Here is a 27,040-nt window from a genome sequence, read left to right on the forward strand (position 1 = left end):
AGCAAGGAGAGACACAAAACTATTGTGGATTTGGGGAGTAGAGTTAAAATGCTATCACAGCTTAGCTCCTCAATTCAGTTCAACAACTATCTCATAAATTGTCTATTATGTACAGGGAATTGTGTGTAGAATTGCTTGGGGAACAAAGATTGAAGAAATAGGAAAAGAAAAGAGAATGAAAATATGATGGAAGATGCTGCTCTGAGCACTTCCACCTCTCTATTCAAGCTAGAGGGGAATCATTTCTTCTTTTTCAAGTAGCCTCTATTGTTTACTTACATGTACAGGATGAATTTTTTCATTGCTAATTAGATCTGTTTGGATTTTTTTCCCAGAGGATCGAGGGAAGATGGATGATCAATCAAGCCATGAGCTACTGGCCCTCAGGTAAATTTAAACTACTAATGAGAGATGGGGTATCAGTGGGGAACCTCTTGAAGTAAACAGATTAGAGAGCCATAAAGGAGATTGGAGAGGTGTGTTTTCTAGAAGAGTTGAAAATGACTAAAAAATAGAGACTGCTCTTTATACATACATTTTCCTTTCTGTAGAAAGCTTGTTCTTTTTTGTTTGTTTGTTTTCTTTATTTTGACATATCTGTTTTCATTTGCCTATTAATTTTCTAAGCTTTGTAAGCTAGAATAAGTCAAACTTAAAAGATCAATTAACTAGGTCCCAGGAAATATTAAACAGTGAAGACATATAGTGTAGTCTTGGAAAGAAGCCCTTGAGCTTAGAACTAGAGCTAGAAAGGACAGCTCCATAGAGATTATCTTCTTTTTTTTTTTTAAGACCCAAGTGAGAACTCAATATTTCTATATTATTGCCTGCTAATATGCTGGTAGCTATTTAATGATAACATCTCTTCTGCAACATGTACAATCTGTCTGTCTGTTTCTCTCTCTCTCTTTATCTGTTTCACTGTCTCTGTCTATCTCACTGTTTCTTTTTGTCTCTATTTAAATACACAGAGAGATTGAAAAAAAATTATAGCATATGAATGTAGAGAAATGCTATTATAGCATAAAAAATAAGGGGAATAATTCCAGGAGAAAGCCTGCAAAGATTGTCTGAACTGATACAAAGTAAAGTGAGCAGAACTAGGAAAATAATTTGCATCAACATTGTAAAGACAGACAACTTGGAAAAACTTAAGAACTTTGATCCACCTTATGATGAACCACAATTCCAAGGATTGTAGCTTAATAGTGTTATCCACCTTATGGCTGGGAGGTGATGAACTCAAGAGTACAAGTGTGCATATATGTGTATGGGTATATGTGTGTATGTAAATGTATGTATATACACACATACAGGAAAGAGAGCAGGGGGCCAAGTACTAAAGAACTTTAAATGCTATTTAGAGGTAATAGGGAACCAATGTGTTTATTGAGTAGGGGAGCAACATGAACCAAAATTAAGCTTTATTTTTTAAATAAAAAAAATTTTTTTTGGATGAACCAAAATTTATTTTCTCTTACTCCCACCTTCCTATATCATGGAGAAGGAGGTATATGGAACAACTGAAAAACTCTTGTAATATGCATAGACAAGGAAAATTTTCACATTAGCCATGCCCCCAAATATATATATATATCATTCTACACTCTGAGTCTTTGGCACAATTACAGTTTAGTAACTTTTTGGGAATGGTTCTGAATTTCTTTCCACAATGGCTGGACTAATTCCCAGCTTCATCAATCCACATAAATATGCCTATTTTCCCACAGTCTTTCCAATACTTGTCACTGTCCCTATTTATCAACTTTACTGATCTGATGAGTGTGAAATAGAACCCCAGATTTGCTTTAATTTTCTCTATTAATGATTTCAAGCATTTCTTTATTCATATGGCAGATTTACACTTTAGAGAAATATATTTGGCAGCCATGTGTGGGGTGGACTGGAAAGGGGAAAAATGAGCAAGAACAACTAGGAGGCGATTATATTCCTCAGGCACAGAGTTGAACACTGTAATCCAATCTCTTTGAGAGATGGATAACTCAAAAACTGTCTTGCTTTAAAAGACTGACTGGTCTTTTAGAGATGGTCCATCTCTACTTGTCTGAGCAGAGAAAAATAATAATTATTATTATTATTTTTTTGCAAAGCTTTGGGTCTGCTCATTCTCTCTCTCTCTCTCTCTCTCACACACACACACGCACACTCAGACGCACACACACACAACTCCATGTCTTCCTAGCCATGATCGCCTCCCTGCTCATGTTACATGGCAGGTGTTCTGAGTCACCGAGCTCCATTCCATCCCATCCAACCTAAGATATGTAATGAATTTTTTGCCTCTCCCAAAGGCATCCTCCCTTCTGCCTCTGAGGTCCTAACCATGATATTTCCAGCAGGGCTACCTGTAGTAGTGGTCACCTGCAGATAATAGTGCTTTCATCTTCTGTCCTTCCCTTGCCACCAGGCTCAGCAAGGAACTACAAGAAAAGGATAAAGTGATTGAGGTTCTGCAGTCCAAACTCAATGCTAGATCCTTGAGTCCCTCCAGCAGCCATGCCCTCTCCGACTCCCATCGCTCTCCAAGCAGCACCTCCTTCCTGTCTGATGAGATGGAAGCCAGCTCGGACATGGATGTGGCCAGCGAGTATACCCAATATGAAGAACGCTGTACGGACAAAGCTTCAGGTAAGCCTCTGAGCTCTGTCTTAGGGAGGGATTTCTAGCTCACCTGGAGCTGCTTAAAGCATAGTGCCATTGAGTTTGGGGCTCATGTCCCACTGAACCATGTTCTGTTCTTATAAAGTTCACCTCAAAGTCCTATGACCTTCTCTCAAATGTATGCTATGGATCATCTCCATGCTGATAAGCATTGATGACAAGAGATAGTGAACAACACAACAGAATATTTTACCATGCTCATTTGGCAGATCATGACTTCATTCTCATATCAAAGAAATGTGCATCAAAATAAAAAAATTATCACAATAATGCATCAATTCCTCCCTAGTATATTTCCATTTCACCTGTGGCAAAAATTCTGTTCCCTAGGTGCCTTTTATCACTCAGAGCTCCCATCAGCAAACCTTACTGCTTTTTAGAACATCCACCACTGACAGTTCTAGGCTTTGAGATGATCACCAAAATGAAGGGGCTTTTCCACTGTAGCATTTCCCTCCCAAATTATAGATTTTATTTCCAAGGAAAGATAGATAAGGAATAAAATGATCTAGAGGACTGGTTTGCCATGGGTGATGCTCTGGTCTTGGTATTTCCTGGGAAAACAGTCAGAATTACACTGCTCTTTATAACCCAAAACCTTCTCTTTGGCCCATGGGTTTTATAGACTCCATCCATCATTCAAGTAACAATGCAGCTCCTTCATCTAACCCATCCTGTGCCGCTGTATCCCAAGGGGCTAAGAAGGACTCCAGCAGCATCCCCGCAACTGTGCCATCATCTCAGAAATCTCCCAAGGAGGCCAGCCAGACACCCGCAGGTATGGGACAGCAGCCTCCTGAAGGGGCGAGCAGAACATCAAAAATCCATCCACCCCTGCCCCAGAGCTTCCCCCAACTCTTCCTGCTCAAGGTCTTCCTCTGCCTAGCTTCAGTAAGCAGCTGGATGGTTAAGGGTAAATTTTTTATGGAAAACTTCAAGAGATAGCCACAGCCCCATGGCTTTATTGGAATATTGTATTAATTTGACAGAAAACGAATGACATCCATTGGTTTAGATTTGAAAGGCTTACTGTTATAGAGAGACTTCTCTGTACTGCTAGTCTTTGTAACTGATTCTGATTTGTATTTACCTATTTCTTTCTTGGGTTATGGTGATAACAATGTGCCTTATTGTTAAATCTATATTTTCATTTCCATTTTTATTGGGGATCCAGAGGCACAGAGCATTGAAAATAGCTACTTGATGAAGAGGCCATTGTAACTTGAATTTGAATCATTGGTCTGATGTTTTTATTTTAGAGAGTCTGATCAACGAGATCTCCATATATTGGTGGGGGTGGTGGTTAAAGGAAACTGGTGTTTACCTCTCAGCCTTTGTCATTTCTAGCTTTACAGCTTCTCTCATCCTGGGAAACAGCTGTAGTGTCTGAAAAGGAGAATGTCCTTGGCATCAGATCTGAGTTCAAGTCCTCCCTGTGACACTGATTAAGTGACCTTAGTCAGATTATCTAGACTTTGGGGAATCCTAATTTCCCCACATGTAAAATGAAAATGATCAATTTGTGGCAAAAAGTGTTTTGTAAATTGGAGCTATTTTTCTTAGTCTTATTTCCACAAGGGGATTTGACTCCTGCAGTTATCCAAGAACTTAGTCAAAACTTACTGCCTGCCTACCCTAAACAAGAGGTCTTTAATGGCTATTATCTGTAGATCATTAGAAAGAAGTCCAGCACTGGGGCTGTTTAATACCCTTAAGCAAGAAGGTTGTTGGACATCTAGGTGACTTCTCTAGGGTCAGATTCTTTAAATCAAATATTTATTGAACCCTTAATATGTTCAAGGCATTTTTTGGTGCTATGGGACATAAAAAAATAAACCAGCGGGAAAATTAGATTGCCAAAGATTACAATTTTAACCTTTGAATGTTCCCTTACTCAGAATAACATCGGCATTTTGGATGGTATGAAAGAGACAAATCTCAGGGCTAGTGGTTTATTAGTAGCAGCTTAGAGAAACAGGGCATTTCAGATCATAGCATTTAAGGGTGGAAAATGCCTTAGTTCAAACGGTGTCATTTTACAGCTGAGAAAACTGGGAAACAGATTCCAACAACTTGCTTGGGATGACATTGGGAGTAAGTAGAAGCTCTGGGATAAATAGACACCCCCTTCCTCTGACTCCAAGTCCACTCCTTTTTTTTCACTCACTGCTTCTGCAGCTTGGAATGTAACAAACACCCTCTTATGACCAGACTCTGGAGTGTTGCCTCAGGGATGATAGGGAAATGTCACCTTGTTACCTTGATTTCATGGTAACTCGGACTGTTTCTAAAGGCAGTTCTGTGGGGGATGGAGAGAGGGAAGCTAGGGAGATGATGGGCTTCCCAGGAGGTAAGAAGTCAATTTTTGCCTTTTCAGTAAACACCAAGTCATACTCTACAGCTGTCTGGGATATCTCTGTCTCTATGTCTCTCTTTCTCTCCTGTGTGTGTGTGTGTGTGTGTGTGTGTGTGTGTGTCTGTCTCTGTCTCTCTGTCTCTGTCTTTCTGTGTATATCTCCCTCTCAATCTCTCTGTGTCTCTATCTCTGTCTTTGTCTCTCTCTCTCTCTCTTTGTGACTATTTCTCTGTGTGTCTCTTTCTCCGTCTATTTCTCTGTGTGTCTGTCTGTTTCTTTGTCTTTCTCTTTTTCTCTTTCTCTTTCTCTGCCTCTGTCTCTCTGTTTCTCTGTCTTTGTTTCTCTGTGTGTCTGTTTCTTTCTTTTTTTCTATTTCTCTCTCTATCTGTCAGTCTCTGACTTATCTCTGTCTCCTTCTCACTCCCTCTCCCCTCTTGATTTGCCTCTGTCTTTATTCCTTCTCACATTCTCCTTTTAATGATTCCCCCTCCCCTTCTCCCCATCTTTCCCTTTTTTTGTTGTTTTTGTTTCTAGGCCTTTATTTTAACTCCATACCCAAGCCCATTGGCATTTGCCAACCTCCATTTTCCTCAATCCCCTCCATCTCTCTGCCTTTTGGCCTCCCTCCCCCTGCCGCTCCTCCCCTCCTTGGCTGCTGTGGGACATCGGTGCTCTCCTTGGCAGAAGCTCAACAGGAGTTACAGATGCTACAGAAGCAGTTGGGAGAAAGTGAGAAACTCCCAGTGGATTTGTTTCTTCTCGTGGCATGTGGCTCTGCATGGCTTTCAGTGAACCGTGTGGCTTAAAATTTTTAAGATTAAAAAAGAGAGAAATATTATAACCTTTGAAGCAATAGCAGATTGGGGGCAGCCCTGCTTGCTTGGTATATATGGACATTAATCCAACTGCAATTGGCTGAAGGATGAGAGAGAGAACTAGAGAGAGAGAGAGTGAGAGTGTGTGTGTGTGTGTGTGTGTGTGTGTGTAGCATTTATTCATGAGGCATTACACATGATCCATTTATTATAGTGTATATGAATTGGATTCCAATAAGGATAGTAAAAGCATCAGTTTTTACTCTGACGTGGTTTGTGCTATGATATCTTAAGATGAGAGAGACCTTGGAGAAGACAGGGGAGAAGGGGCTGTTATCTGTCCCTTGACCCCCTTCAAGTCCTCCCTAATCACAAAATCCTCATTAGCAATGTAGTCTCATTCTAAGAACAACTTTGAAAACTAGCAGAGCAATAATCCAAGAAGTTAAAGGCCAAACTATTCCTCTTCCCCCATTGTAGAAGCTGATATGTCTGGTTAGCTCTGGTCCACCAAGAACCAGGTGAGTGACAGATCTCCAGAGACCAGAACAGGATGTGAGATTTGTGGGGTGAATACTATGTATCGCATCTTCTCACAATGTTCTTTTACTTCACAGTGTCCCACACACATCCTCCCCAGATAACTCGTTACTTATCTTTCAGGAGGTTTTTGGGTCTGTGTTTGCTCTATTGCTTTTCTTTGAAAGGTCATTTTCATGGGATAAGCTATAGTCAAAATATTAAAAAAATAAAAATTCTTTTTAACCCATGGATTGCTCAACCTGGAAGAATCATGAATCTTTTTGACTCGGGAAATATTTTCTCTAGAAGGAAATTAAATAGCCTTGAAATGCCACTTAAAACAAGCCTGGGTGGGGTATATAGGGGCTGGTCACTGAGTAGAAAAATCTGATCAGTGGCAGAGAAACCTTTTGCCCTGAATCCACAGCCCAGGCTCCAAATTATTGATCCCGATAGGGTGAGTGTGCAGAGTCAGTCCCACTTGATCTCACTCCCCTTATTCTCAGATGAGGCTACATAGCTAACTCTTTACAATAGCCAGCTTGGGGCTGTTGGTAGACAGGACAGTTCAGTAGAACATGAGGGACTTTTAAATAGCCCAAGCTAATCAACACAGCCTCGTAGCTTGAAACCTGAGCAAAGACCTATTACCCTGAGGATACAAAGATCAAGAAATCTCTTTCCAGAAAAATAATGGAAAAATATTCATCTGCCTAGCCTGGCTTCAAGTACAATTCTGCCCAGAGTGGGAAGGCAGAATGAAACAGTTGCTAGAGGTCCCTTCTGCAGATACTGTGTAATTGCTTCTCTTCCTTATGGACTAGAGAAAAGTTTCAAATATCAGCTTAGAGGCAAGGGCTGTTAGAAAATCAGTTCTTCCTGTACCCAAATGGTACAGACTTTCCCAATTTTTGCAGAATCATAGAATATTAGCTGGAAAGGTTGGAAGTCATTCAGTCCTTTCATCTCCCATTTTTTCTAATTCCTTTGTTTTTGGTCAGCTTGACCTGATCCAAAGGGAAAGATGGAAAAAAGAAAAGAAAGGGGGGAGGGAGGGACTCCATGACACAGTCCTGTGAGGAAGGAACTCTGCAAAGGAGACCAACATTTTTACCTTGAGGTAAATGGGAAGTGTCTGGCATCTCTCTTGCCACCCATTTTCTATCTTTGGGCTAGATCATTAGTTCCGGATTGTCCCTGAGCCTTGGAGGCAGACACATCAACTCCATTTTGCCTGTGGCTGCATCGTCCATCAGAGTGACTGTTGCTTAATGTGGTTCTTTCTCTGCTGCAGCATTCATGCGCTTAACATCTGCTGTGGTCTGCATGGCCGCTGCTTCGGTTACTGAAAAGTTGCTATACAGTGTGCACAGAGGCTTATCTGTGTGGGTGTCTGGGTCCTTCCAGCACATGTATGTTTGTATGTGCGCTGAGCTTTCTGGCTATGGGGAACGTGGGCTACATGGACATTGCCAAGTTCTCTTACTAACATTCAGACATCTCCATGATTGTGGTTGAAAATTATGTTCACTGCTGTTGGTTTGTATCTTGCCTTATCCCCTCTCACCCCTACTCCCAGAGACCCTAAAAAACACTAATTGGGTGGTTTTCAAATCAGGGAAAGGAGAGACTACATAAGTGGGACAGATTGATTATTGAGGACCAAAAGGAAAACATATTGCTCCCTCAATTAAGGATTAGGGGCAGAAACAAAGGCTTCCCTTAAATTTCTAGGCAGTCACAAAGGCTTTGTTCCCATTTAAGTTCCTAGCACACCATAAGTGCTTAATTAATATCTGTTGGCTTTCTTGTTGCCTTGATGACTGGAAGGAAGCAGAATCAACTGAATTTTCCTTGGAGTTCAGCCTCCCCAGCTGGGCTTTCCTGCTAAAGAACACAAGCATAATCAGCAATGCCTGAGAGGACAGTGGAAGAGCTCACAGTGCACAGAAGCTTGCTCAGAAGGAAGCTTAGGGGTCATCTAGTCTAAGGGTTCCTCAGGGCTCATTCTTTGCCCAGGAGCTGGGCATAATAGTGGCCAATAATAATGGTCCTTTATTGGGCTCACCCAAAGAAGCCCATATTTACAGACAATATCTCATCAAGATAAAATAGGTGGAGCACAGCTCAGCAATGTCATCATTGTTCAGGTTTCACTTTATATCCTCTGTTTTCCCTCACTGTTGCAAAGTGGGACTTTGAAAGAGCCAGACTCTACCCTCTCTTTTCATGGTACATTAATGAATTCTGAAGTCCCAAGACTCTTGTACCAAGTACAGATGGTGAGAGGGATCTCCCCACCTCCTCCTCACCTCTTTGCAAAGTTTTGTCCCTGAGGTGAACGTTAACACTTGCCAGCAGTACCCTGACCAATTTCATAGGGTGGGATGGAGGGAAGGAGGAAAGAAGTGAATGACCTACCTGGCTGAGATTTTGTGTGAAAAATGTCTCCTGGTACAGAAGTCACATAATCCCATATATATCCCACTTTAGTCCCCTTTTATTTCCTATAGTAACATCCAACCATCTTCCCATCCCAATCCTTTTCCTTTGTCTTGTTTGTTTCTTACAAATATATTTTTTCTGTCCAGGTATCGCTCCTACCACTCCCTCCATGCCGGCTCCATTGCCTGGCAACCTTGCTGAAGTTGGTCCTTCTCCCCACTGCCTACATCCCCCACACCGTACTTCCCAGTCCCATCCCCTTGGGATCTCTGCAGAACTCTGCAGGTCAGCAGACTCAAGTCTCCTCAGTAACAGTGGCCTTTGGGAAACAGTGAAACCTCAGAAAGGAAGCACTTTGGGGGAGTTGCCCTCAAATTCTGCAGTGTGCCAACCACAGCCTAAACTCACAGGTAAATGTCATGAGTTTGAAAGTTCAGAATTGGGATAATGGGATGGTTAACAAGAGGGACCAATGGCTCTGTTACCTGCAAGGCACTTTCAGGGCATTGGATAGGGATTTAGAGTGACCACTCTTACTTCAGTGATGGAAACACCAAGATGAAAAGGGGAAGGGACTGAGCTCCTTACCTCCTCCTGATGCTACTGCCTTCTTGGTCATTCCCCCCTTCTCCATGGTTTCTCTGAGAAAGGATCAGCCATCAGGAGAGGGTTTCAGTGTTATCTTTTCTTCCTAAGACACTGGCATTTGAAGCCTTCTCTTATTGAATGACAGGTTTTCTTCCCTATTAGAGGCCAGGGTCAGCAGATATGAGAATCATGGTAATTGGTTTGGTTTTTGCAAGTGGAACTCATAGGCTTTCCTTAGTGCCTGAAATCTCACAATGTAGGGATTGCCCACAGAAAGCAAGCCTGATTTATTCAGTAGGTGCCAATTTATTTACAAATAAATAGGTCCAATCATACCACCCAATTGCAGCACATAGTGGATAGAGCACTGGGCTTGGAATTAAGGAGACTCATCTTCATGAGTTTAAATCTGGCCTCAGACACTTCTTATATGTATGACCCTGGGCAAATCATTTAACCCTGTTTGCCTCAGTTTCTCATCTGCAAAATGAGCTGGGGAAGGAAATGACAAACCATTGCAATATCTCTTGCCAAGAAAACCCAAATGGGGATCACAAAGAATCAGATTCAACTGAAATATCTTAATATCCATAGAATCTTAGAATAACATAATTAAACTTCTACTCAGAGTTTAAATTATCCTTATAAAATTACAGAAAGTAGTTACTTAATCTCTGCTTAAAGGCAGTGAGGGGAGAGCTCACCATTTCCAAAATTAGCCAATTCTCAGATCAACTGTTAAGTAGTACATATTGAAGGGCAGCTATGTAGCCCAATGGATAGAGCACCAGTTCTGAAGGCAGGAGGACCTGAGTTCAAATTTGGCCTCAGACACTTAACACTTCCTAGCTGTGTGACCCTGGGCAAATCATTTAATCCCAATTGCCTCCTTGCCAAAAAAAAAAAAAAAAAGTACATATTGAGCCCAAATCTGCCTCCTTTTGTTCCTACTTAATTCTGCCATCCAGGGTCAAACATATTATATCTGATCTCTTTTCTGTGATAGTACTTTCCATGTTTTGAAGACAGTGACCATCCCCTTGTTGTTCTCCCCATCCCCATTTTCTCCAATCTAATCATTCTCAGCCCCAAGTTGATGCTCTTGAGGTACAATCTGAAGTCCTCTAACCATTTGGTTACCTTCCTCTGTACTTCAGATTTGGTCTGATCATGGTGACTCATAATCAAACCACCACTTTCTTTATTCTCAACACCAAGTGTTTAAACTTTTCTTGCCTCCTATTGACCATGAAACCCTCTAGGTCTTTTCACTCACACTATTTTCTGGTATAATGGTTCCCTCTCCTTTATGTGTAGTGTTAGGTTTTTGGTAAGACATATACAAGGACTTTATAAATGTCTTTACGAAGTTACTAAGTTTACTAAAGATATTTTATTATTACTAAGCTAATACTAAGTTTATTATATTTAATTCATTGTTCCAACCTCCAGAGAGTTATGGATTCCAATTCTGTTAGCTAGAGTTATCAACCTTTCCCATCATCCCATTGTCAGAAGCTAGCTCTACCAATTATATTTTCATTGTGAGCATTTCATCTTTCACACGCCACAAATATTGACACCTTGGAAATCAGAAAATGTCACAATTAATCTGGAAAATTTGTACCCATCTTCAAATTTGGTAATCATGCTGACTATGTTTTCCTTCAAATTACTGGAAAAATTCAACTCATTCAGTGAATATTTACTGTAAAAACGTTAGGATGTGTATTTCCAATGTTGCTTTCAAACAGGAAACCTTGCCTAGAGATCAGGAAATGGGCTAAAGGTTTTTCCAGGATTCTGACAGCCCCCAGGTCCCCCCTTTTAAATTGTTTTCTACCTTCTTGCCTATGTCTAATTGCCTCTTTCTTCCATAGATCTAAATCCCTAGAGATAATTCAACTTGGTTAAGGCTCTTGAGGAGTGGGAGCAGGGAAGATAAAACTGATAGGAGGAGGGTTGTGGGGACTGGAAATTGCCTGAGCCTCAGGACTTAGCATAATTCCTGGTATACAGTCAGTACTTGGTAAATGCACCTTGACTGACTGACTGACTTTCAGATTGCCCTTTGCTTTCCTGCCGGATTCCCTTCTCATTATCTATTTCTGTACCCTGGTGGAACAATTTCAGGGGCTGATCTGCTGGAGGAACATCTCAGTGAGATTAGGAATCTACGCCAACGCCTAGAGGAATCCATCTGCATTAATGACCGCCTTCGAGAACAGCTGGAACACAGGCTCTCCTCTGCCACAAGGGCCAATGGTGAGAAAAATCCAAACTAGCTCAATTCCATTCAAATATTGGGCCTTTCTTATATGCACGGGATACAGGACTTGTCTTAGTAGGACTTATTCCTGATGAAGATAATAGTCATTCACATCCGTATGGTGTTTTATAATCCTCAAAGCACTACCAGAGTATAGAATCAATTACAGAGCTGAAAGGGAAACCATCTTTTTTCAGACTCCCTCATTTGACAGGTGAAGAAACTTGACATTTAAAAAAAGGTTAAATGGATTTTATAAGGGTGTATCCCAATAAGCAAAAAACCCAAGACTAAAATTCCGGTCTTCTGACTTATAAGTCAGATTATTATGATGATTATTATAATGCTCATGTCCATCATCTTCCCAACAACCTCATGAAACGGGAAGGTGGATATTATTCCCATTTTACAAATAAAGCGACTAAGGTTTAGAGAAAATCGGCACCAGAGGTCAGGTCTTTGGACTCCAGGATGAATTTTTTGTGTTTCTTTTGCATTATTATTAATTTCATTCTCTCTGCTTTACTAAAGTTCTCTTTTGTAAGGTTATCTTAGACTTTCCTCTCCCTTCCATTTCCTGTCATTTATCTGATGACTCATTACCTGCTACTTCCCTACCATAATCTTTATTTGACATCCCTCTATCCCAATCATTTCTATCCAAGAGTGAGCAGGTCCAGCTTGTACAAACTTGTAAAAGCTGATTGTTAAATTCACAGTGTGAGCCTTTACACCATAGAAATTGGCAAATGCTACACATCAGAGCTTGATTTATTATTTTGTTCATTGTCTTAAAAAATGATGGGAAAATGTGAATAATGCAGATTTAACTTAAAAGTGATAAGTCTAAATACTCTCCCCTCCTTCCCCGCCCCCCCGAAAGCCCTAAACATATATCAGCACATACTGCTGCCTCTATCTCACAAAACAATGTCTAGAGAAGTAATAATTGGGCCCATCCTTTCTAAATCCAGGAAAGAGCAGAAAAAGCTCCCCTTTTGGCTATTCTGATTCTGCTATTTAGGTTGACTGGGAGACCATCAGAATTTTTCTTTACTTTTCCAGGACTTAATTTCCTCATCTGTAAAAAGAACTTGTTAGATTAATGATCTTTAAGGTCCTTTCTATCATTAAACCCTGTGATCCTGTGATCTTGTCCCAACCTACGTCATGGTATACTGAGGAGTCCCCAACAATTGCAGAATCACAGAACCTCAGTAAGGAGAGATTTCAGATGTCCTCTAGTCCACTGCTTCCTTTTCTCTCCAGATAGGGAGCATACCCTACAAAAAGTTACCTAATATCCCCATTTGTCCAATGATGGGACCCAACTATCTCCCATGGCAGCTGATTCAACTCACTGACAGTACTAATTGTTAGGAAATTCTTCATAATATGAAGGCAAAGATATATCTAATTCAAACCTTCAACATTAAAGATCATTGGTCAACAATAATTTATTAAGTGCTTACTGGGTGCAAAGCGAGTATGGAGAAGATAAGATCATGACATCACTCCATCCATTATTTTTTTCTTTATGTGCATTATTAGACCCACCTTTTTAAAATGGTCATATATTCTCACCAAGGAGCTAAAAATCATTTGTGCTTTTTTAGCTGTCATGTCATACTATTGATTCATACTAAGCTTGAAGCTCTGCAAAATCCCTTGCTCTTTTCTATATTAATTTGTCTGGTCAAAGCTCCTCCACCCTATTTGATTTTTTAAAATCCCAAAGTAAAACTTTGCATTCATCTAAATTAAATTTTATTTGGTTAGATTTTGAATTACTAGTCTCATCTTTCAAAATCAGCATCTACTTTCGAGGTTTGCAAAGATGAAATAAGAGAATTTTTTTTACAGCTCCTAATCCAGTACCCAAAACATAGTGGATACTCAATAAATGCTTGTTCTCTTTTCTTCCCTTGAATCCTGATTTTTGTTATTTGCCACATTATTTATTCCTCTTACCTTTGAACCCTCTGTAAACTAGATAAATATACCATTTATTACTTCAATGGCAATCCAGATCATATATAAAAATAATGAATGACTCCAGAGCTAAGGGCAGATCCTTGTAACACTCCACTAGACATTTCCTTCTAAATTGATAGGTATCTTCAGTCCCTCAATTCTTTTGGAATCTACCTACCTGTACTTTTACCTGTCCCATCCTTCTTCATCCCATCTGCAAGGATGGTATGAGAGTCTTTGTCCAATGCCTTCCTAAAAATCTAGATATATTTTATATATAGAATTCCCTAGATCTACCAGACAAAAACTTTGTCAAAATAAAGAGGGTTGGGGACTTTGCTCTGGGGGGTGGGAACTACAGGGCATTGGAATTTGCATGTTATTAAGTAGATTTAGATTCTGCATATTTCTATCTCATCTAAGCTTCCAATGCTTCATTTCTGGAACAGGCTCCTCTTCTAGTATTTACATGCTAGGTTTGGAGTCCATGCCCCAGCTGTGCAATGAGAACAGAATCCTCCGGGAGGAAAACCAAAGCCTGCAGGCTCAGCTGAACCAGCTGTCCAAAGGTAAGAGGGGTGAGGTCCCAGACTCTAGTAGCATCCTCCATCTTTGGGGGAAATTCTGAAGCTGCTTCCATTGCTCCATGCTGCTCAGAATTCTTAGTGATTTTGGATCTAGGTGCTTCCATAAGAGAAAGTCTGTGAGTTATAGGAGGACATATGAATCAAAATTTCAGGGGCCATCACTGGTGGTCAGCCTTCTTTTAGGTTGACTGTGGGTTAGAGGGATTGTGCCATGGTAAAAAGTTTAATTAGACTTAGCAACAGAGGCTTGGGTCCTGATTTTGCATTGAACATAGGCAAATTTCTTCATCTTTCTGAGCCTGAGATTTTTACTTTTATTCACAAAATTAAGATCATTAATACTTGTCCCACTTACCCCTCAAGGTTGTTATATCATATATTTAATAATAATAACTCATATCTATTACATAGCATGCTAAGGTTTGCAAAAAAACATATTTACTCTTTTTTTAAATCATTTTTTAAAATTAAATTTAAAAAATTTTAATTTTCAGTTCCAAATTTCTTTCTTTTCTTTATCCCTTCCCCACTCCTTGAAAAAGCCAAGAAATACAATGCCTATTTTAAATAGGAAGTTATTGTATCTCTTGATAATTATAACAACCCTATGATTACAGATGAAATTGAGACTAAAAGCATTAAGTGAGATGGGATTCAAATTCAGGTTTTCTTGATTCTAAATCCAATGCTCTCTCCAATAGGCTACCCAGCTTCCTCAGCTGTGATGGTGCCCGAAGGGTATACAAAAATACAAGCTAGTATCATCATTATCTGGCTCCATTTAGGAGCTACATGGAATGTTGTACAGGAGTCTATTACATTCCTAGCCCTGAAGCACAGTTAGGTGGTTCAGGAGTGTGAGCACTGGGCCTGGAATCAGTAAGACCAAGTTCAAATTTGGCCTTGGGTACATCCTAGCCATGTGATCCTGGGCACTTAGCTGTATTTGCTCCTAGCTTTTGCAGTGTGTTTTCTCAGACATCTTGTATAGAGAAATTTCCCAGAGAGAAGCAAACATATCTTCTCAGTGCCAGGATGTTAAGCTGAATGCTCAGGTGCTTACAAAAGTCACATCAAGATTACTAAATAACTGTCCATTTGTCCTCTGGTGGAGTCCAATGATGCCCCCCTGCCCAATGTTCGTCTGCAGACATATGGCTTCCTTCCTCCAACTTCCACATTTCAGTTTTCCAAGTCTGTTGTGGTGGGAATTTCCAAGGAATCTGGGCCCCTCGGTGCCTCAGAAACCTAAATCCTTCTTCCCTGGTCCATCAGAGCATGCTAAGGAACTGGAACATCTGAGGGAGGCTCTGCTGGCTTCCCGTACCCGACTTCAAGAGCTAGAAGCCGAGCTGGAGAGGCAGAAGGTGGAGAGGAGGCAGACGGCCGAGGACCTGAAGCAGAAGCAACAGGAGATCCTGCAGTTTCGGGAAGAGCGGCTCTCCCTCCAGGAGAAGAACAACAGGTGAGCTGGGCCTGGTGGGGCAGCAGGACTTTCTTCCTGTCTTTTGTAAGACCGGGAGCCAGGCTTTAGTCCGCCTCTGTTCCTGATGCCATATGGCTCCAACCCTAAGTCAGAAGTTACTGAAGGCTCAGGATCAGTTTTCAGCATTACCATTACAATTATGATTTCATTTGATCCTCATAACAACTCTGGGAGGTGCTATTGTTATCCCCACTTTACAGGTGAGAAAACTTATGCAAGCAGATTATGTGGCTTGCTCAGGGTTATGCAATTATGAAATAGATGAGGCAGAATTTGAATTCAGTTCTTTCCTATTTCAGGTCCAGGGCTCTATCCATGGGTAGATATCCAGGGCCACTTAGTTGCCCTAATAGATGCAATTCTACTGAGAACTTATTTAATCTCCTTGCAGTGGTTCTCAAACTTTTGTTTTCAGTATCTTTATCCTATTAAAAATTATTGAGAATCTCTCCAAAGCATTTTTGTTTATCCAGATTATATTTATAGACATTTACCATATTGGAAATAAAAACTATTTTTTTGTAGACCCTCTAAAAGAGTTTCAGAGATCCCCAGGATTCTCTAGACCATACTTTTAGAACCAGTGCTATGTGGGGCATCTCTCTTGCTTTAACACAGAAAGCCTTCATGGTAGCTGTTTGTGCCCCCATATTTGGGTTTAGGGGTATATACCCACACACCCCCAACTGCTTCTGGAGGATCCCTCGATCACAGTGGTGCTGTCCTGCAGAACCCCTGGTGTTTATATAAAGCCTATGCCTCTTTCCCCCGGTAGGCTACAGAACAAAGTGCTCCTCCTCCAAGAGCAGTGTGATGAGAACCAGCGGCTCTTCCAGTCCCTCCGGTCCGAGCTGCAGGTCTATGAAACGTACTTTGGCAATTCCAAGCAGGGGCTGAAGGGTAAGTGGTTTCCTCCCCAGCTGCCCCTTGACCCAGCTCTCTGCCTGGGAGAGATGGAGCATTCCTTTCTAGAGATGTATGAGGAAAGGTGGGCTGAGGCTTTGGGGAAGAGGGAAGGACGGGAGGAAGCGCATTGCAGAAACAAAGCCCAGGGATGAGCTGTGTGATTGAGGCAGCCTTGACAGTAAGATAATAATACAGTTAAATCTCATCCCTTCAAGTTACTTAAGCAAAGTGTGAATTATTGAAATGTCCAAGTTATAGGCTAGACACATTTTTAAAGAAATTCAGTCATGTTGGCTTCAACTGGATTCCGGGTTTCATATTTAGCAAATTTCAAATATTCATTATGCAAAGATCCAATCCAGTAGCCCAAACCCTGCAACTCATCTTTTTTGTTAATAATACCTGATAATTTGGTCCAAAGCCCAGGAAAGCTGGGAGGATTTTCTCTATTCATCACACAGAGAAAATGATATTTCAAAATTGTAGCAGAATGTGTTTTCGGTGGGAAAAGTGAGCTTTTTTACACAGGCAGATTATTTAGACAAATAAAATGTCTATGATTTTTAGTAAGACCTATACAGTTAGTGATAGGGCAGAGTTGTGGGAATCCCCTCTTTGGTCTGAGACGCAGGTTCAACGTGAAAGAATTCACGTTGAGGTTACCCCTGAGAAGAGGGTATCTTAGCGGGCAAGAGTCCTAGTAGGCAGCTGTGCCAAGAGCAGAGGTCCCTTGGCAAAGCATATTTCCTACTTGGGACTTCTGCAAACTTTTAGAGTTTAAAATTGTCTTTTTACAAGAAACCTGAGACTGGGGTTTCTATTGAATGAGAGTCCTTCAATGTTGTCACTGTCCCCAGGCCTAGATTTCCAGTTGAATGAGACCACTTAAGTTCCAGCTACTGGGAGTGATCCTGGGCTAATCCACTCAATAGAATTTGGGGTCCACATCTCCAGCTGAATGAGACCACTTACTTTCCAGCTAAATAGGGAGTGGTCCTGGGCTAATCTTAATGAAATCCACCCCAAAGGGTGGGTCCCTGTCAGAGGAGAGTTTCAGGGCTCACCCCAAAAGTCAAGGACAGTTTCAGGGTTCACACCCATCAAGACAAAATGGAATCTGATTGCTTACTGTCTCAAGGAAGGGAGAGGGGCAGGAGAGAGAATTTGGAACTCAAAACTTTAAAACATGTTTAAAAATTGTTTTAATATGTAATTAAGGGAAAACATATTTTTAAAAAGATTAAGATTATCAACAATATTCTTGAGAAGGGGCAGTGTGCCATAGTGGATGGTGGATTTTTAAAAAATTGAATAGGGATAAATTAAAGCCCAAATTTTAGGCTCAAAAAAACTAATTGTTTAAGTATTAAGGGGAAGGAAAGCTGGCCTGCCTTGAGAGCATTTCACAGGAAAAAAGATATAGGAGGTTTATTAATGTGAGACATTATATATGACCTTATTACATCATGCTCCATCTTCCATCTCTGTGCCTTTGCAGTAAATTTCCTGCCCCTCTTTGCCTTTTAGAATCCCAACTTTCCCTCAAGGCTGAACATTTGCACATGAAACCTTCTACCTCCACCCTGAGCAGTTAATGCCTTCTCTGATAAATAATCTTAACTATTTTCTATTGTGGTGTAATCAGGAACATCATTTCAAATCCTCTTACAAGCTACTTGACTGGGAGTTCCAGTCTAAAATGCCAAGTTACAGATTTGCATTGCTAATGGTATTTTCCTTACTGGGAGTTCCCTGTATGCATGAAATCACAAATCTGGATTTTTTTTTTTTTTTAAGTGAAGATAAATTAAGCAGTGGTTTAAGAATCACTAGATTACAGAAAAAAGATAGAAGGAAGTGAAAGAAGTGTGTTTAGAGATCATTTAGTTTCACTCTCTTGAGTTACAGATGAGAAAATCAGAGGAAATTAGAAAGTTTAGTACAGATGATGAGATAAGCTGGGACTTAATGGCCAAGGGTAAGATTTGGAGGAGAGAACTGATAGGGTAGGATAACGGGCGGCAGAGATGAAAATTGGTATGGTGTGTTGAGGACATTTAGCCTAGAGAAGACTGGAATTGGGGGGCAGGGTAGGTTCATACATTATGGCCATCTTTTTCTACAAAGCTGAAATCTGAAAAAGGATTTAGACTTTTGTCTTCTTGACATAAATCAAAGGATAGGATTGATTGCAATGCAAAGAAGCAGAGAGGAAATAGGGAAATGGGATGAACTGGACAAAAGAAGCAATAGGAGCAGTTCAGAAGAAGCAATAGAAGTGAAATGTCTCAAAGAAAGAATGCTTAGTTCTTAGTGCATATAAGAGGGGAAGGAGAGGAATAATGGATGTAAAGATACCAAAATTTCAGACTTTGCCAACATTGGTAGAGATGGTAAAGTAGGAAAAAGGGAGTCAGTCTGGAAAGCTGGGGAAAAGTGGAGACTTCTCTCATGAGGGAATAACTCCACTGGAGATTACCAGAACAATGACATCAAAATTGTCCCTCAATCTTTCAGCTTACAGCTGGGATATTTGTCCCCCAAAGCCTCTGAGCAATGACCTGAGCACGCTTGTGTCAGAGGTTCGAGCTCTTCGAAGTCAACTGGAGTACAGCATCCAAGTGAACAATTCCCTGAGGCAACAGTTGCAACAGCAGCTGAATGTCAGTCCCCAAAAAGTCACCCTCAACTCTTCCTGTGTGTCCCAGGATTTGTCTGTCACTAACCCTGAGGACAAGTGGCAATTCTTCCAAGGTAGGAAAAGAATCTCAAATATGGGGATGGAGAATTGGAGATAATTTGGGGGTTCTAAAGAGTCTAACTCAAAACTTGGATTGAGCCCTAATGAAATCATCATTATCATCATTAATTATCATCCATCTGGAGGATGTCCATCCTCAGTTTTCTCAATTATAAAGTGGGGATAATGGGAAAATAATAGCCCCTCTCTCCCGAGATTGTTGTGAAGCTCAAATGAGTTAATAATAGTAATGTGCTTGGTACAGTACCTAGTACATAGTAAGACTATATAATATTACTATTATATAATTATTTGATACTTAAGACAGTATTGTTCTTATTGTTGTCAGGTAGGTGGACCAGTATTGGTTCGGCTATTTTACAGCTGAAGAAACTAAGTTTTGAGTTTTCCAAGATAAATCTCCAGCTAGCAAAAGCTAGCTAAAGTTCAGAATTAACTAGCTGTATGATCCTGGACAAGTCATTTAATCCTGTTTGCTCCTGTTTCTTTGTTTGTAAAATGAACTGGAGAAGGAAAAGGCAAAACATTCCAGTATCTTTACCAACAACACCTCAAATCGGGTCCTAAAAAGTATAAGCAATTTGATAGTTTATACAGATGCTATTATGCAAAACACATTTCCATATTAGTCATCTTGTAAAAGAAAATACAGACCAAAAAAAAAACAAAACCCCACAAAAAAAAAAAAAAGTGAAAAATGATATGCTTCAATCTGCATTCAGACTCCTATTAATTCTCTCTCTGGAGAAAAATAGTATTTTTCATCATGACTCCCTTAAAATTGTCTTGAATCTTTGTAGTGCTGAGAATAGCTCAGTCATTCACAGCTGATCAATGTTGTTGTTACAGTGTACAATGTGCTCCTGGTTCTATTCACTTCACTTTGCATTAGTTCATGTAAATCTTTCGAGGTTTTTCTGAACATTTTTTGAAATGTTCATCATTTCTTATAACACAATATTCCACTAAAATCATACTGTAGCTTGTTTAGCCATTCCCCAATTGATGGGTGTCCCTTTAATTTCTAATTCTTAGCCATCACAAAAAAGAGCTATTAAAAATATTTTTGTACATATGGATTCATTTCAGGGAGGTTATTTTTAAAAAGCAAGAGAGCAAATTATAGTAGTTGTGCAGAGTCATCAACTAAGTTGAGATCCAGAAAAACATGGGAAATTCTTTGGACATCAGTGTACAGTTTTATGTGAGGTCAGCATGGCCAAATAAATAGTGTGGCCACTCAATCTCTTGCTTTCTTTTTATAAGCATTTTCATTTTCCAGTAAAACAGTAAACCAGCTGCTTTCTGGAGGGATTGGGGCCATAACCCAAAGTAAGGAGCTCCCAGCTCTGAGCTCATGCATATTCCAGGGTCAGTCTTGAGGGAAATCTGGCCTCTAAAGAGAGGGGTCAAGTTCTTGTTGTCTTTGGCTTTCTGTGGCCTTTGGGTAAATCATTTTAAATCTTAGATTTGACTTACATCAAGAGTCTAACCAAAAGGAAGAAAGATATTCAAGATAGGTAAAGTACAAGAAAATTTATTTTGACTTCTACAAAAGACATGCTTAAAATACAAAAGACTCATAAGCATACATTGACAAAAATTAAATGACTCCCTAACCTATAAATCCCAACTTTTTATTTTAATGCAACATATTCTTTATTTTTTGGTATTTATTTGCATTTTAATAAGATTTCTGTTCTCTAATGTCCTCATTGAGGACAAGGATTTATTAAAAATTCATAAAGTTTGTGTCTTCTATAGGACTTAAAACTTTTTTTTCCTTCATGAAATGTTTTCTGGTTGCCAAGTGAGTTCTCCCTCCTTTTGAAATCTGGAATTACATTGTGGTTCTTTTATATACTCTGTATTGCATTTATTTGAGTTTATCATATCCTTGTGTCCCCTGCTAAATTACAAATTCTATGAAGAAATGGGCAAAGGATTTTGCCTCTTTAGATACCCCTCGTGTCCTGACATTGTGCTTTCATTTCACATAATTTATGCTCAAGAAAAGCTGCATGAATTTAATTATTTAATTGAACTTTAGATATTTAGATTTTACAGTTTGCTAACCCTCAAGGAGCCACCAAACAAAAGTCATTTGGGAATCATGATCCTTAAGGTTGCATTATAGAGTGAGAATTCTTTTTCTTTTTCTTTCTTTTTTTTTTTTTTTTTGGAGAATTCTCAAAGTTGGGGATCTTGGAGTCATCTGAGCTTTCTCTAGGAGGGATTCTTACTCTCTCCCACTTAAGCCATCTAAGCTATCTGTGCCTAGTTGAGCCCTGTGCTATTCTTCATTAGAGACAGTCCAGGGGCAGGATACTTAAAACATTAAAAGACAGACTGTCGAATAGCCATTTTATCTTCACTTTGTCTCTGCAGTCTCCGGACCATAATTTGGCTGCTTAGAATATAATCTGGGCTCTTTTCCAGGACAGTGGGCATTTTGTTATTAGTTCCAACTGAGGAATCCATAAAATCCTAGACTCTAATTCATGAAGTTGTTGCTAATGCTGAAAATGACTATCTCAGAATCACTGTTCAGTCACCCAGGCTCAGGGAAACGTCAGCCAGGGGACTGGGGGCCAGGCTCCAGTTTGAGCAGCTATCACAGCTAGAAATCACAGCACAGTTTGAGCAGAAATCACAGCTTGGAAATTGGAAATCCTTCAGCACTGAGTCCAGCTCAGTTCCGGTGGGATGTGCCCAAAACAGAACAGATCAGAGTGGGGTCCTGCATACCCCTGTCTCCTGCCTATATAGGGATGTGCTGATTGACAAGCTCCAGAGTTGCAGTTGGCACAGAGTCCAAAGCGCAGCCTTATTCCTACAAGGGAAAAATTCCTCTCAGACTGCTCTTTCATTTGAACTTTTCCTAGGTCACATTCTTTATTTGCTATTATTTTCTATGCTTTCCAACCTGACTTTCCAGGACTCTGAGAATTTCAGCTCTCAGAGGATCTTTCCCCGATTTCCCTCTGAATATTGTGATTTTTTTCTTTTGAGAAGATATGATCATTGCCATGTTCTATTTTGCCCTCTTGCCTACTGTGCCTTCATTCCCCTTTCCTTTTCTGTCCCTGGAAATAGTTCAGCTTCATTTCCACACTCGTGCTCCAGCTCATGTATCAGAGAGAGCCTTTGTAGGAGACTAGAATGCCAGCAAATTGTGATCTCTGTTATGTATCTCTGAAGATCCTCCTTCCATTCTCTGTCTCCTATAGATCTCCAACAGTCTCCCACTCCTATCCATCAAGGACTCTCTTTTTCCCCCATTATTCTTTTTATACACACATAGACACACACACATGTGTATGTATATATATATATATGTGTTTTATTTGTATGTATGCATCCCTCATATACTATGAAATTTTCAAACCAGATTTGGTGAATAGAATGGGCTTTCATTCCCCATATTTGGTTTGGCAGTTGTTTTCCTATGGAATCCTTTAAAAATATTTTAAAAGAACAACTAGATTTGAGTCTGTTTGGGGATTCCTCTAAAGGAACCTTTCACAAGAGTCTTAATAGCTCCATAATTTATAAAGCAATACATTATTATTATAGTGGAGTAGGATAATAGGCCTTTAAAGAATATACATGGAAAAAAGTACACACATATGCATTCATATTTAGACACATGTCCATGTACGTATGTATATAGATAAATCTATTGAGAGAAGGGGAGACTACAGACAGACAAACAGGGGGAGTATGTCCTGGTCCAAAAATCTTTTGGTTTTTAGGGACATCAAGACATAATCATTTGCAATAGGATGGATCTACTCTGGCTGAGTATGTGTCTGTCTCTATCTCTGTCTCTCTTTTTGACTCTATCTTTGACTCTCCCAACATACACATACAAATGTATATATCTGTATACAGAATGTGTGATTATTGATTTATGCTAATTTAGAAGGCAAAGACTAGATTTGCAAATACTTTCTGGAAATGCTGATGGCTATGGCTGTCTTTTTGGTGCAGATTCAATTTCTTCTCCTCCGGTTCGGGATGTTGGTATGAATATTCCAACTTCAATCTTCTCCACAGCCACATCCAAGGCTCTTGACCCACAGACCTCCCCCTTCCAGAGAACAAAAGGTAAAAATATGACAAAGGAGCAAAATTGTGATAACTAGGAGGAATAATGTGGATACGGTCATATTGACTATCTATATACAGATTACTACACTGTGATTTCCTCTTATGCTCTAAGTTCTGCCTATCATTATTATCGTCCAATGCACTCCCTAGTAAGAATTTCCTACCATTATAGTTTTGGTTTCTTTCTTCAGTGTTACCAGAAGTGCTCTGCCCCCTTAACTTTTTTTTCCATTCTGGAACATTAATCCATTGATGTAGAAGTTTTTCTATATTCTTCCATTCAGGACCACTAAATACATTAATGTAGAAACTTCATCAATACAAATCAGCAATTTATCTGTAATTCTTAGTGTTATTTGAGGCACTGAGAGCTTAGATTACTTGTCTAGAGTCATAGAGCTATTGTGTGTCAGAAGTAGGATTTCACCAGGTCTTTCTAGATCCCAATACTAGCCTTTTAATCACTATTGACACTACTACTCTGTTTGTAAGAGAACATAAATTGATCAGGATTCTTCTATTTTTGCTTTTTCTGCCCTAAAATTGTTTATTTTCTTTTTTTCAATGCTTTTATTTACTTATTATATCTGACTTCCTGATAATATCAGTATCAGGAAATGAAAAAGAGGAGGTCAACAAGATTAGAAAAAATTGCCTTAATTTACCAGCCCCCAAAATTTTCTAAGAGATTATCTTTCCAGATGTCAGCCTCTTCCCCTGTTTGGTCTTTTTTTGTCTTAAACTAAAGCATTAAGTGTTTGCAGAGCAATGAGTAACATAGTTAAGCTTTGAATTGTGCTTTATTGTGCTTTTCAGAAGTGGCTTTGGATATATCCCCTGTAAGGAAGAACCCTCCCATGCTGGAGGGGGATGCTCCTGATGGCTCATTTTCCAACAAGCATGGTCGCCACGTGATTGGCCACATTGATGACTACAGTGCCCTAAAGCAGCAGATCCTGGAAGGAAAAGTTCTGGTCCATAAGATGGTGTCCCTCATGCAGGTTACTCTCAACTCACCTGTCCTGGAAGCCAAAGGCACTGAGGTAATCAAATCATTGACTCTTAGAAAATTAATTCTTTCACACCCTTTTCTTCTCCCCTCTGGGTTCTCCTCTTCTCTCATCCCTTTACATTTCTTCTTTCTCTCCAGGCTTCCTGCCATCTGCTGATTCCTCTGTCTTTTTTTAGTCATCCTTGGTTCAGCTGTCTCAATATCAGGCCATTTTCTTTCTAGCTCCTGTGTGGAGCATATGAGCTGTATTGTTTAAACTACAGAAGTCTTTATATATTTTTTTTTTTCACCTTGCTTCTTCCCTGACTTCAGATCACAAAGAAGCAAATACGTTAGAGAACAGGGTTTAGCTGCTCAGGGAGTGTAACAAGACAAATAGCAGAGTATAAACATTAAGGTGATATGGATGCACTGGCATCCTTATGGATTATGGGTAAGTTCATACTAAGCATCTAGAGTGAAGAATCAGAGAGATTAATCAGGAGATCTTCACATTTGACATGGAACAGAGGAAGGTTCACAGAGAAGAATCCTTTAAAAATATCATGTGAGTCATAAGGGAGATTTTTGATGAGCCTGGTTAGAAATGTTTGGCTGATGATTAAAGGTGTTTTTAGTAATAGTGCCACTTTGAACAAGGTTTAAAGGCAAGAAAAAGTGAAAGATTATACTGAGATACTTAGTTTGGAATATCTGATATCCAAATATAATAGGAAAATTGGACACAGAGAAGAGTCACAGAGAGGTAGGCAGTTCTTTTATGACAATAGGGATATCCAGTCCCAGTCCAAGATATTTTGTACATAGAGCATACTCATTATAGCACAAATGGAGAGAATCATCTGGAAATGAATGAGTAGATTTTTGCATTATCCATTTAAATTCAGTCCCTATTTGGTCATTTTCAATTGTATCAGACTGTTCAAGTCTCCATTTGGGATTCTCTTGGCAAAATTACTGGAGTAGTTTGCCATTTTCTCTTCCAGCTCATTTTATAGATGAGGAAACTGAGGTAAATAAGATGAAGTGACTTGCCAAGGGTCACATGATTAGTAAGTATCTAAGGATGGATTTGAGTTCAGGAAAATGAGTCCTCCTGACCTCAGGAAGTTACTGAAGTCACTGTGCACTCTTCACTGTGTAACCTACCTGCTCCAGTAATATTGATGCAAAAAAGATTTAAACAAAAGTCTAGTGAAAAGAATATAGCAAAATATTTAAAAAAATATTCACTATGAAAAAGTGTTCCTACTGGAAATAAACTAGCTTTAGTAACTTAATCTGAATACAAAGTAAGTCCACTTCTCTCCAGCATTTCTATGTAGCAATAATAAAACTAGAAAAAACTGGTAGAACAATTCTATTCAAAATAATTACAAAAGTGGACCAGAAGGACTGATGAGAGAAATAAGAATCTGAAACTAGAACGTTCAACAACCCCAGGAACACAAATTTTTGAGGTAATAATTCCATATCTGACAAGATCTGTCATGAAATCTAAAAAGAAGTTCAGCAAAAATTGAGACTAGCATCTTATATTATATAGCACAGTAAGTTACAAATCAACACATTACCTAAATATAAAAGATCATAGTATTAAAATATTGGAGGAAAAAGAGAGTTTTCACAACTATTATTAGGAGGAGAATTCTTAAACAATGGAGAAAGGTGATCACAAAAGAGAAAACAGGCCATTTTGATTGTGTGAAATTAAAATAAACCAACAAAAGCCAATAAAGTTTATTTCAATGGAAGGAGAAGAGGGGAAGGGAATCTCTGCATCAAAAATTTTGATAAAAGTCTAACATCCAAGATATATAAGGAAATAACAGACTCTATGACCAAGGACTTTTCCTCAATGATGTTATTATACAGTCCTTCATTCTCAAAGAGCATCAGGGAGGTGATGCTGTGAAATGCAAGTGAATTGAACTTAATTTCCCCTCCAGAGCCCTCTGGGTCCAGTGGTCAGATAGAGATCAGGAGGACTGGAGATGACCCTGGATACAGGGGGAGACCTTGGTCTTTTTAAGCTCAGGCCTTTAATAGGTTTCAGTTTGACTGAGGCAACCATCCATCCAGTGATTAAGGCTAGGTAGAAAAGACAGAGAGAGGTTTTCCTGTGAAATAATCAACATTGATTGGAAGTAGTTGATGGAGAAAGGTGACAGGAAATAATCCAGGCAAGTAAAGTCTAGGGTATGAGTCTGTGTTGTTACTGAGGACTGCTTTGAAGTGAATTGACTATAGAGGCCATATGTAAACATTTTGTAGAGGATTAACACTTCTCATGAAATGTCAGTGAAGTTATATGAAAGAAAGAAGGAAGGAAGGGAGAAAGGGAGGGAAGAAAGGAAGGAGGGGAGGGAGGAAGGAAGGAAAAAAAGAAGGAAGGAGGGAAGGGAGGGAGAGGAAGGAAGGAAGGAAAGAAAGAAAGAAAAAGGGAGAGAAGGAAACATCTTTATTATTTTATGTGTCACTCATTGACTGAGGTAGGGAATACTTGCCTCATCACTATTTCATA

General features: G+C 39.6%; 1 protein-coding gene across 6 annotated transcripts in view; it reads left to right on the forward strand.

Annotated features, from left to right (window-relative positions):
- The window catches only part of NBPF7 (NBPF member 7), a 226,138-nt gene that overhangs the window by 191,140 nt on the left and 7,958 nt on the right, over positions 1–27,040 (forward strand). For 5 of the 6 annotated variants that reach the window (XM_023503522.2, XM_023503523.2, XM_031967400.1 and 2 more), the window contains 12 exons: positions 336–387; positions 2,429–2,649; positions 3,308–3,460; positions 5,573–5,767; positions 8,967–9,230; positions 11,542–11,673; positions 14,101–14,220; positions 15,514–15,703; positions 16,500–16,624; positions 19,148–19,384; positions 23,385–23,501; positions 24,321–24,547. In XM_023503522.2, coding sequence (XP_023359290.2) covers positions 336–387; positions 2,429–2,649; positions 3,308–3,460; positions 5,573–5,767; positions 8,967–9,230; positions 11,542–11,673; positions 14,101–14,220; positions 15,514–15,703; positions 16,500–16,624; positions 19,148–19,384; positions 23,385–23,501; positions 24,321–24,547 — 2,033 coding nt within the window. The remainder of the gene's footprint in view (positions 1–335; positions 388–2,428; positions 2,650–3,307; positions 3,461–5,572; positions 5,768–8,966; positions 9,231–11,541; positions 11,674–14,100; positions 14,221–15,513; positions 15,704–16,499; positions 16,625–19,147; positions 19,385–23,384; positions 23,502–24,320; positions 24,548–27,040) is intronic. The other variant, XM_031967401.1, reaches the window with a different exon arrangement.

The sequence above is a fragment of the Sarcophilus harrisii genome, chromosome 4 (genome assembly GCF_902635505.1).
Source record: "Sarcophilus harrisii chromosome 4, mSarHar1.11, whole genome shotgun sequence".
Classification (NCBI taxonomy): Eukaryota; Metazoa; Chordata; class Mammalia; order Dasyuromorphia; family Dasyuridae; genus Sarcophilus; species Sarcophilus harrisii.